Source organism: Augochlora pura, chromosome 7 (genome assembly GCF_028453695.1).
Source record: "Augochlora pura isolate Apur16 chromosome 7, APUR_v2.2.1, whole genome shotgun sequence".
Lineage (NCBI taxonomy): Eukaryota > Metazoa > Arthropoda > Insecta > Hymenoptera > Halictidae > Augochlora > Augochlora pura.
The window spans coordinates 32,239,898-32,252,277 of record NC_135778.1 but is presented as its reverse complement, the minus strand read 5'-3'; the positions used below and the strand labels follow the sequence as shown (position 1 = coordinate 32,252,277).

Here is a 12,380-nt window from a genome sequence, read left to right as displayed (position 1 = left end):
AAACCGGACTCAGGTTGTTGTTGAGCGGCGCCTGGAGATCGGCTTTTCAAAAATGCTTTCATTACCACTGGAAAGCGTATCCTCGGAACGGTGAAGGAGAAGAGAGAGAGAGAGAGAGATAGAGAGAGAGAGGCCGGATGATGGAAGAGGCCGTAGGATGGGCCCCGAAAAGACCCCGGTCTGCCCACTCCGCTCGCATTTCACCCGTGGCTGCGGGTATTAAATAATTATTTCGAAAGCGAGAGTGTAACCGCGGCGCCAGCGTTCGCAAGCGATTCGCAAATTCGTCTTCTCTTCGAAACTGCGGGCGCTCGCTTCTCGGCGTTGCGTTCCTCCTGCCGCCGGATATTCTTATCTTTTAATTGATTTTGTAACGATGCCAGTGTCGTGACTGCGGCTGCGATACCATCGGATTATCGTTTCCGTTTCTTGAGCAACCCGAATTTAACGTCTACGCTCGTTCCCACGATTTTAACGCTTAACGCGACTGCCGTGTGTTTCTGTGTAAAAATAATAAGATTGCGTTTACTTCGCGCTACTTTTATGATAATGCACGTGCGAATGGAGAAATTCATTGAATTATTTACTTTGGAGCAGTCTTTGATGTTTCAATAACTTTGAAACAGAAAACGTATAACAACTGGTCATTCTGAGGGCAAAGATTCTTAAATCGTCCCACAAAAACCAGCAATAATATTTCTGTTTGTATACCAAATTTTACATTTATCACACGATGATAATTTCGATAAAATTGTTCACTTAAGCATACACTTGATATTAATTCTACCGAGATTGAAGTCTGCACGGCGTGTGTTTCTATGTGGGAACGACGACACATTGAATTCACGTGAATGTATGATTTCGAAAGAAGAATCGAGAAATCGGTTATTTCGACTGACACGTTAGATTTACTGTTATGTAGGTGCTAGATAGTTGTTCCGCGAGAAATTTGCCATGTTGCGTTCTTATCATTCCGTGAATATGCAGACGGCCCCGATGATTTCGCCCGAAAACTCTCTAATCGCCGCTCACGTCCGGATATTTCAGAGAACAGAAGCCTTCGGGCGACTTTTGCTTCGATGACCTAATTATCCGGGAAAAATCGTGCGTGGAAAATGTCGGTGAAAACCGCCCGGACAGGCCTACTTACGGCTCGAATGGCACTGTGAGTGATTAGTGGAATTAAGCGTCTCCACCTTGCGATCGTCATTGTTTACGAGAACGTGGTCGTGGAACCTATTATTCATGTTCGCCGACCATGGTCTTGAATTTGTAGTTCGGTTTCCGTACCCCGAGCTGAATCATCGACCACAGGAATCGATAGTAGATCAATTCCGCGAAGGATCGAGTGATAACCTACCGAGCATTAAAAGTGGGTGCCGCCTGTTTCTGTGTAAGTATGACAGAATTGCATTCGTTTAGAATTCCTGCCATTTTTGATAAGATATATATTTGAATCGCTTTTTATCGAAGCTTTGTGATAACTTTTACAATTTTTCAAATAGAAGGAATGCGTCTAATGTTAAGGACAACACCGATTTAAGACACCGTTTCCGAACTTATTGTGCTTCCAGTGCCTAGAAAGCTGTTCCAAATGGCACCGCACAGATCCCAGATCTCTAATTGCTGAAAATATGCGGTTTTCATCCGCGTGAAACATTCAACGTCGAATATTACTCCAGTTGTCAGTATATCAATTAAGGTCACGGTGAAATTAACGCTGCATTCTTCCGAAAAGTGAAATTCGTTTCCTCTAGTCTGCCTGCTCGGTAGACGCTCCGAACCGTTTGGAGCGATTCGTACAAACGATTCTGTAATTGCCCCGGAGTTTATAAATAACTTTTGTACAGGGAACGGCGGGAAAACCGAACCGTCTGGGAGTGTCCGCGGAATAGAAACTCCGAGTGGACGAACATAAACGAATGGATCTGTCACGGGGCGTCGTCGTCTGAAAGGCTGTCTGGGCTGTCTCGTTTCTTTTCCGGGGACGGTTTCCCGGCGTGCACCGGCCGACGCAGTTTGAGAGCTACTGGCATACCTACATATCCACGGAGACACGAAGAGAAGGACACGATTGTGGCCTAGATTCGACGTCCTTCCCTCCGGCAATGCTGTACCACTTCCTGCACACGCCTCTCTCTTCCTCCAAATCGACTGGGTCGTTTTTTTTCGACGCTGACGACTTCCTCTCCCTTTGCCGGCTGCTTTCCTCTTTCTTGTTTCCATCGGCAGGGAATGCCTCGAAAGCCGTCTAAACGGGACGAGGGGAAAGTAGACGCCACTCAGGGTGGTAAATGTATCGTTGCTTTATTTTTCCTGCGGTGGTGAGGACCTTCGAGACCTTCTAGAGTCTAGAATCTAGACTACGGACCTTTTGGTGAACTTTAGACTGGATACTTCTAAATTCTAGACTCTAGAACTTTTACGACTGCTTAATTTATTAGTTCTTTTAGATTCTGGTTTAAATACTTGAAGTAGTAACACTGCTAGAGTCTACCAAGTTCCCTCTACCTTTTAGGCTTTGTATCTTCTACGTTTAGACTCTAGACATTTTGGATCCTTGATTTCTTAGGGTAGAGCTTGTAGACTCCAGATCTTCCAGGTCTGCTAGATTTATAGTACCATTTAGGTTTTAGGTCTTCCAGATCTTCTACATTCTAGACCTTGTAGACTCTAGATCTTTTAGAGTAAGCTGTAGTATAGTGTAGATCCTCTAAATTCACTGCACCTTTTAAGTTCAAGATCTTCTACATCTTCGAGACTCTAGATTTGTTAGACTCTTGATCTTCTAGAGTACATACACTCTAGTCGAGACGCTTGTAGACTCTAGATCTTCCAGGTTTGCTAGATTCACTGCACCTTTTAGGTTCTGGATATTCTACATCTTCTAGACTCTACACCTTCTGGACTCTAAACTTTTCAGACTCCAGATCTTTTAGAGTAGACTCTAGTCTAGACACTCGAGTCTTTTGATATTCTAGGTTAGATTTACCAAATCTTCTGAACTCCAAGTCTTTTAAACTCTTCTAATTCTTTTAGACTTTAGAGTTTTTAAACTTTGCAGGTTCTGAACTTGAGAGACCTTCTAGTCCAGCTAAATCTACTAGAACCTACAAATTGGTTACTTGAACCCTTTAAAATCTTTTACACTTTCTGAACCTATTAAGACTACTTAAATTTATATCCTGCTAAAGCTACTAGTCCCTTTTAAACCTACTACGTTGTAGGTTTAAAAGCTACCTGTTTGACCTACTACACCTGTTAGATCTGTTAGACCTGCTAGACCTACTAGATCCACTAGATCTACTAAAACCTAGGCCATCTAGAGCTATTAAACCCTCTGAACCCACCAAACTATTTGAATCTCTTAAACCTTCTTTTAAACCTCCTTTTCTAGATCTTTTAAGATCTTTTAGACTTTCTAAGACCTTTCTTAGTCTTGCTATTTGCTAAAGTTGCTGGAAGACATTTTTTTAGACCTTCCATAAGTTATCACAGCCTGGTTAATTTTCCTCTGATGGTATTAATCATTAATTTTTTTTAAATTGTAGAATTCATCGTTTTCTGCTGCGAGGAAAGCTGAGATTATCTTAACGCCGACAGGATGATCCTAACGGCGGATCGGCCAACAGGGTGAAATCGTAATTCCCCGGAGTTACCTAACTCCATGTCTCCCAGGCTCTCGATCATCCGAGTCTTCTAGATCCTTCCAGGTAGTTTCTCTATTGAGTTTCTTCATACGTGCCACAAACCCAATGGGCTGTACCGTATGACTCGGATGATGCCTCCACTCTAATTTCCACTCGCGCCAGTGATAGACACTTCCACGGTACACGTGTCCGATAATTTGCCCGGTGACTGGGAATGCTCGTAAGAACGGAATGCTCGATTTTCTTGGGGACGGAGAAATTGAACGAGAGTTGTTCCATGGTGAATAAATAATTACATTAGTCAGGTTCCAGACGAAGACGTGTGTTTATTTCTGAGCGTGGTCGACGCGAAGGCTGATATGTGTTGAAACGGTTAGCACGAGTTAGGCTTGTTTGCGAACGGGTATCACGCCACAGACAAGAATTAATATTTCTGTTCTCAATTGTGCATGAATAATTGAACAGTGTCGGGGCCGGTGTTTTTTTTTCTCTGGCTGAAACTGAAGTGTAATAAATAAACAAGGAGTCGTCTATTCTGGCTAGAAGGAAAAAAAAGGACTCGGGATGCTAAGTCACCTTGACATTTAAAGGACGATCAACGGTCTGTCCAACGGCCTTCGCGAAGATCGCGGAGATCTTCCGAAGCCTTGTGCAAGATTAGCAGAAGCCAGGGACGCGGGTTCCCTGGATCCCTGCGCTGCCGCAGCACAATGATTGCTGATTAAGCGGACGTGAAATTCTTGAGAAAGTTCTTAAACGAGCCGAAGTTAGACTAGCCGAAGCCCCACTCTCTACTTCCTGTCTCGAACGAGCGCTGTCTCCCGACCCCTCTATTTCAGTCTCCGCATGTTTCACCGGTTGATTATTCTAATAAACGTATGGCAACCTGATCACTGTCATTACTGTGTCATCCAGGTGCACGTGAACTTGAGAGGTGTCGAGCGCCGCGGCGCCGAACAGAAGGCGTGTCCGAGTCAAAGAATTTCCGATAGCTATGGGGGTAAAGCGACGATCTCTCTTGAACATTTTTCAACCTTGAACATGCTTGTCGAGCTCGTAATATTCTGACGAAATTTTTATTTATCCAATACGAGGGATGGGTGGACTTTTTAATTTATATTTTACATATCGTTTCCCGTAGATTTCGACATGTTGATTCGTATTAATATTCGAATGATTTTAGAATCTTTTAGAATGTTATAAATTATCCTTAGAAATTAAGAAGAATTCTTAATTCTGACTACCTGAATAAATAGAAAATAATTGAGTCATTCTATCATGGAATTATCTGACTATATTAATTCTTTATTATATCAAGAATTATTTGAACAAACAATAATTTTCCATAAATATTGATGGAAACATTTCAAATACACTTGTACAAAATCTAGCTCGATGGATTTTCGCACTCGTACGATTAACAGCACTCATCTTTAACGAAGACGATGGAGAATAAAATGCGAGAGTTTAATTCAGGTGATCATAAGTGCGAATGCTAAATTTCAGGGTACCGTCCCACCTTAATTAATTGTTAAAGGACTCTGACGTTGAAACTGATGTCACGAATGAAACGAGATTTTGCAGAGAGATTTATGGCCGTATTTTCTTGCTGAGAGCGATTAGGAAGGCTCTTGTAGAATATTTATCACCTGCGATTCAGGCCACGGACGTACGCAGTCTCTTCCTTCGGCCGCCAGCAATTTGAAAAGAAGTATGATCGAATAGGCGGGAAGAGAAACGCGACAGCGAAGAGCCATCGTGTTATCCTGATGACCTAATCCACTGTCCGACAGAGAAATGCTTTCGATTTGTATTTACGTGTAACGTAATCACTCGGAGACGCTCACACACGCCTACCTTTCCCTGTCCATTTCTTCTTGTCCCGGGCGCGACACGCAAACTGTTGCGCAATCTTCGCCTCGCCAAAAATTCGCGCACCACGGAATTAATTTCTCCAGCCGGACAGATGCCCGCATCAATAATTCCATGCCGAGTAAATAACTCAGGCACAGGCGCGCGAGCAAATATTAATCAAGAGTAAACAGCTTGTCGCGTCCTAGACATTTTTAAAATTTTTGTTATTGCCTCAGATTAGAAATGTTGAAGAACGACAGTTTTTTTTATTCTTTTTTGATAATCGAAGTGGTAGAAAGATCAAGAGAAAAGGGTTTCAGTTATCGTTTACTATACTAGCTTCTCTGTCATATAGAAAATAATTTCCAACTTAATAATTTTAAGTCAAATAATTTCAAAATCACACGATCATCAATAATGGTAAAATAAGTTTAAATCAAAATAATTTCAAACAGTTTTAGATCATGTAATTTACTGCTGTTTTGAAAAAGTCATCGCATTTCAAATATATGTCTCTATATGTGTTATTTAACTTTAATACCAAATGGTAATTTGTTTGAATTATGCTTTTTCCAAAGTGACCGACTTTCTCCCATTCCGTCATTCCGGAACAGAGTAAAATCTTCTGTTGACGTACAAAATGTACGGGATCAAAGTATCAGCGGATTTATAGCTGTTTTCCTGGAGCGGCATAATTAAATGTAGAAGAACAGCTGTTGCATCACAACAAATTCTAGCAATTTCATTCAAGCTCGGCTTGGCTCGCGGTACGTTCCGTAAGCGAAGCTAACTAGCAACCGGTGTGTGTCCGCCGGAACTGTCGTTTCTGGTAACCGGGGGATAGGTTAGGTCGTCCTATTATATAAATAGAAACTGTGGGCGCGCGAGATCGTTATGATTGCAGAAAAAGAGCATGCTGGCCGCGTAAGTCGTGCTTAATTGCGAGCGGTTTGTTTACCCGCGCCGGACGAAAACACGGAATCCATGGGCGACGCGCCGCGAACTTTCACTGGGTTTCAAAACTATCCGCCACCGATTTATGCAGAAGGCGCTGCGAAGAAATTACACCATCCGAGAATTCCAATTACTTTCCGCTGCTTTAACATTGTTAATTGTCCCGGATTAAGCGGCGCGAATAGTAAACGATCTCGCGCCCCGCTCCGAGACCGCGAACTTTATTTTTCTCGTCTCGGCGAGAGAGGATCCATCGACGGAGATACAGCGGAATCTTCACGAGCAATTTCCTCGAGGATAATTCGCTAATCGATTGCCGTCACGTGTGCCTCGTATGATTTTATAGACAGATACGGCCATCGTTCGCCGCTTTGAGTGGAAAATTCGCAAGATTAGCTTCTCAAAATGTAACCGTTATAAATAATCACGGGCCCTGACACCCGCGAAGCGATAGAAATATGTTTTAGAAAGCACAGTAGTTTGCATAGTAATCGCGGCGAATAATGGCGCGCGTAAACGGAGGACAAATATTTGTAAATGTTACAGATACGTAACCGTTGCTTGTCGTGAAAGGCTACGAAAATGGGGGAGGCAATTGGTTATTAAATTTTTAGAATTGAGAATGGAAGAAAGTGATTGGGTTGGTTATAATTTGACTATGGATTTTATACATTTTCTATTGCATTGGGTGGTTGCAATTTAATATAGAAAATTGAAAAATAACGAAAAGATAATATTTTCTAAAATAGAAAAGAGGTTAAGAGAGTCCCAATATGTTAAGGTTTTATTTGGAATCCATTAAAGTGGTTGTTTTATCATTCTGTAACTAATTTGGACAGTTTTTATTTTGCAGAAAAATCCGCAGAATACGTAAATTAAAACTTTTATTTTGCTGAAAATGATTAGCACTTTCAATCTCTTGAAGCTAGATTTCGCTTAAAAATCATTTAGCAACGTTAACTGACGTATCAACTCTATTTTCATTTCAATTTTCATACATAGTCATCGCATATTTGTGAAAAAAATTATGGAACACGTGCCAAGCGCTGACATGGGATCGCAAGACATTGAAATTAATTGAATGTTCACATTTCGAAGAAAAATTCAGGAAAATCATCTTATTTTGCAATCATTCAAAATGCGCTGCTTCTCCGAATTTTTCGCAGATGATTGTAAATGGTTCAGGAAAAATTCTCTAAGTGCATCAGAGATATTCGGACAGGAGGCGCGTGTGTTACATGTTGATACGCAGCACTTCCGGTGCGGTGTACTCTCGACGTTCCAGCCAGAACACTTCCTATGCAATTAGTCACGGCAGCTCGTTCGAATTAATTCGCGTTAGAAGGCGATGGAAATTTGCAAAAAGGGAGAATGAATGGCAACGATCGCCGTCGTCGTCGTCGTCGTCGTCGTTGTCGTCGTTGTGCGTGCGAGACGCGAAAAAACGCGTCTTCTGGTTGGAAGCGTGCCACTTTCGAGGCGGCGCAGAGCACGCAGTTAAACTTTTCCTACACCGGCGATTGTTCGATCGTAATTTACGAGCGGCAGTAAAGCGCCTCCTCGTATTGCGCACCGGTTACAAAAAAGTACCAACCCACCACCGTAATGGCCCTTTTCGACGGCGTGCAATTCTGTCTCTCAAGCAAGAGATGGGCCCAATCTGTGCGTACGACGATTTCACAGCCGTTTTCTGGAGAAATCCTACTATAGCCTCTGCGTCTACGAACTTGAGTCGACTATTATTCGAATCGTTTCGAATAAACGTTTATCTAGGATAGCTATCTGCATGGATTCATTTTATGTCGAATAATTTTTTATTCGAATGGTTTTTCATTGGAATCAATCTTTGCTCGAATTAATCTCTATTTGAATAGTTCTTCATTTGGACAATTCTGTATTCGAATAATTCTTTATTTAATAATATTTTAATATTTATAGTAATAATTTATGATTGTTCGAATAATGTATTAGTATGAGAATAATTTTTTATTCGAATATTTCAGAAAATGCTTTCAATTAATTAAAGCGAAACTAGAAATTTATAAAAATATTTATCGCAGGGATTCGCATTAGTACTCTTTCGCATCCGAAACATTCTAGTTAAATTAAATTTGTTCAAATATATTACAATAAAAGTGAATTTTCAAGATTGGTCAGAACTTAGTGTCACCCATATTTCAGTGACGCTGAAAAATTACTGAAACTAAATTTATTGTTATAATTGACTTTCCAATTATGAAAATATTGAATATTGAATGAATTAAAATTTATAATATTAAGTTTCTTTATATTTACAGTAGTTTGGGACAGTGTCCCAAAAATGGGACGGTCAATATTCTCAGAATTTGAAAATAATATATACATATATATTCATGTCTTAAAGAAAAGGATAATGAAGGGTATCAGCTTAAAGCGGTCGTCTTTACAATCAATTTTGGGGGAACGAATTTACAGCGTGACAATATCGCTCGGCAATTAGTCACGGAGCATTGGCTCGCGTGTCGACTGTCCGGACGCTAAACGTCTCTCTCGCGGGCGTGGCGGAGGCAGCATTTATCCGAGATAAGGAAAGAAAGTTTTTCGACTTTGTAGGACGTTTTTTCATCCCGCGTATAATGGCGGTGCGACTCGGCGGCCAGTGCGGCATCGGTGAGCGCGCGTAACATCGACGGCAGACGAAACCGCACGCTGCTGCGTGCTGCGTGTCCGTTGTACACCTCGGCATTGAAGAAAGCCAGAAAAGGGGGAAATGACGCGCAGCCGGGCGAATTCGATTTTACGGCACCGTAAATTTCACCGGTTAATGTGCCTCGACCATAAATGTTCCCCTTATTCACCCTTGCTATCCGACCACGCTTCCCGCGACTTTGAAACTGATTTCAGCCACGGTGTCGACCGTTTGCGTAAAGAGAATTGATATGCAACCTGGCCCCGGGCTTCCCCGAAGAGGACTTGTTGCGGCATCGGAAGCCTGATCTTTGACACACCGCTATTACGAGACTGTGGATTTCACGCGTTTGCGGTAAAAATATGAACAGCCGAAACATAAAATAGGGAAAAGATGAGAGGAAACTGCGAGCGCTGACGTATCGGTTTCAACTTGTTCAAGTTGTTTAACGCGACCTTAAAAATTTTAACGAGCTGCAAAAATTGACAGGTGATTTATTCTCGAATCATTACCCGTAGACTACATGATAGTTTCTAATAATAAAAGCTGCATTTTGAACGCTTCCTGATTCGAATGTACTAGCGTTCATTTTGCATCACAACGAAAGCGGCCATTTGTTAATTCGCGTAAAGGTGCTCGGTCTAGTGATGGCACGTGCGAGGATCAAGCGAAGATGATAAAGAGTGCGCAGAATTTTTATTGCAACATTCTCTATAATTTCCCATGCGATTAGAGAATGTCGCGGACCATTCGGATAATCCGACTAGCGACGTTGGATTTATTAATCATCCGTTGACGTATGTCAGGTGCGTCAGTCGGTTCTTTTTTTTAAATGATTTCAGGAAATGGGGAAAAATCCAAGGAAAACTTGACGAGTATTTAAGGTGAACCCTCGGGTAGTTGTCTGTCATTGTTATTACGAGAGTTCGTCGCGTGTTGTATCGAAGAAGATGAAACGACAGATCTGTTTGCTGCTCTTTGTTTCGTTGTTTCTGATCGGGACTGTCTATTCGGCATCCAGGAGTTTTATGCCAATGCGGGATATAAGGCTTCCCGAATCCTCGGATCTGCCGAGCATTCTTCAATTTCCGAATCGCCCGTGTGCCAGAGGAGAACGACGGGACGGAGACAAAATATGTCGACCTGTTCTGTAAAGCTCTTCTTAGGCTGCTCATCGGGGACTCTGTCGTAGAGTAAAATTCGTGGAACACCTTTTATTTGCTTGAAAAAAGGTACACGAAGATTCTGAACGCTGCACCTGCTCCGAAACTTCAAATTTATATATATTTTTATATACATATATTTCATTTATATAAATATTCATATATATATTTCATACATATTTTACATATATTTTATATTATATTATGTTTAAAGTATATTATATAATTGTATATTATAAATGAATATACAATTTTAAGATTCATTCAAATTCTCGCATGTAATTTTAAAATATATTTCAATTTTCTTATATATTTTGTTAATATTCTTCAATTTCCATATGTAATTTTAAAATATGTTTCAATCTGATATATCTTTTTTAATTTGCTGTAATTTTCATACACAATTTTAAAATTGATTTAAATTTTCACATATAATTTTCAAATTTGCATCAATTTCCAAACCTACTTTTAAATTTTGCTATTTCGGTACAATTCTCTCTATGTGGAGCACTCGCAGAAATCTAACACCCACGAGAACCTGTTGTTCATGGTCAGCCGGTGGTAATTATAGCGATGCTTGTGCAGCTTATTGAGATTGAATGGAAAAGTAAAAGTATCGTTTCAGAAGGCTTTTCTAAGCTTGTATAAAACTAGCGCAACTGGTCTTGAAAATGTCTGCCGAACGTCTCCTCTGCATTTCTAAAAGATCATTTCAACAATTATTTTCTGTTTCAGATAAACCGGAGACCCGACCAGGAAAAACAGCCTACCAGAAAATACAACTACGATGTTACTGTGCACGATCTATTCGAAATGGAATTCGAAATGGATTATCAATAAATAAAAAAAAGTGTCGATCCTCGACGAGCCACGCAGATTTGTCCCACTTTCTAGTCTCGTCGCAAACTTCATAGTTAAACAAGTGTCCCGCGAGTTATTTACATAATTCGAGTCGTTTTGCAGCGCGTTGCACAAGCCCGCCGTTCCCTCGGACATTTTACGGACATTTCTTTTCGATCGCGAATCCGTCGTTCGGCAAGATCGCGGGAACGTCCCGACGGCCGGGGGTCGTCCGGCGGTGCAGTCCGAAGCGCGCGTAACGCGAGTGAAAGCGCAATGTCCGCGCTTCGAGCGGGCCATTAATTACGATTAGCGCGAGTTTCTTCGATCTATTAATAATTCGCTAAGCGTGGGCTAGCGTCGACTCGGCGCTCTATATCGCGCGGGAAAATTTGAAATTCGTTCGCCCGGCGAATTTTCGAGCGGCTCTCGCCTCGACAGCGAGGTCTGTCGCCTGCACGACGCGGGATCGCTTTTCCCGAAAAAGGAAAAGTAAAAATCGAAAGCGGAAAGAATTCCTCGGTGTCCGGATATAAATCGCGAGTGTCGGACGAAACGTGTTCGACGGTGATTTTTTTCGCCGACCGGCGGAGATCGACCCGCGCTGTACACCGCGAGATATCTCGATGATCCCTTGAACTAGAAAGTAATCAGACGGTTCGAGAGAGAGAGAGAGAGAGAGAGAGAGAGAGAGAGAGAGAGAGAGAAAAATCCGCGCTCGCGAGCCGAGCTAGCAGAGCACGCCATACTCGACGCCGCGCCGCTGCAGTTATTATCGCGAGGAAAATGTCAAAGACGGAAGACGCCTTCTAATAAACCAGCCAGGCGTCTTTCACTCGGCTTTTCTTGCTCTCACACATTTTTACAGCGTTTTGCGGTCCAATTAGCCGGCAAACGAACCAACGCAGTCCTTTCTGCCACTTACATTTTTCCTACACGGACAATCCGTACTTAAACAGTCGCCGTTTCGTCAGAAATAATCACACCGCAACGAGCATGGTCGCGTTTTAAAGCTTGTAACCTTCGCTTTGGAACGATGTTATCTATTTTCTTGCGAGGACCTTTTTAGCGACACGCGACGAAGGGGAAAGCGGAGACTGTTTTAGCGCCGAAAACGGTGCAGATCGATTTCGTCAGTAGAAAGTCTGGGAAATATTTTTCGGTGTCGTGTTTTACATCGATTTGAAGATCGAAGCTTCCTCTTTCCAACGATACCTGAAAAATGTGACTGCGATTAAAACTGTTTTACAG

The 12,380-nt window shown here is 41.8% G+C and overlaps 1 protein-coding gene across 3 annotated transcripts in view; it reads right to left on the bottom strand.

Annotated features, from left to right (window-relative positions):
* Positions 1-12,380, bottom strand: part of LOC144473597 (pancreatic triacylglycerol lipase) — a 28,171-nt gene that overhangs the window by 10,057 nt on the left and 5,734 nt on the right. For 2 of the 3 annotated variants that reach the window (XM_078187605.1, XM_078187606.1), the window contains exon 1: positions 2,039-2,260. The exons of the other annotated variant lie outside the window; for it this stretch is intronic. In XM_078187605.1, the coding sequence (XP_078043731.1) occupies positions 2,039-2,226 (188 nt within the window). In that variant the 5' untranslated portion in view covers positions 2,227-2,260. Of the gene's footprint in view, positions 1-2,038; positions 2,261-12,380 lie in introns of those variants that run through there. 3 annotated transcript variants of the gene reach the window in all.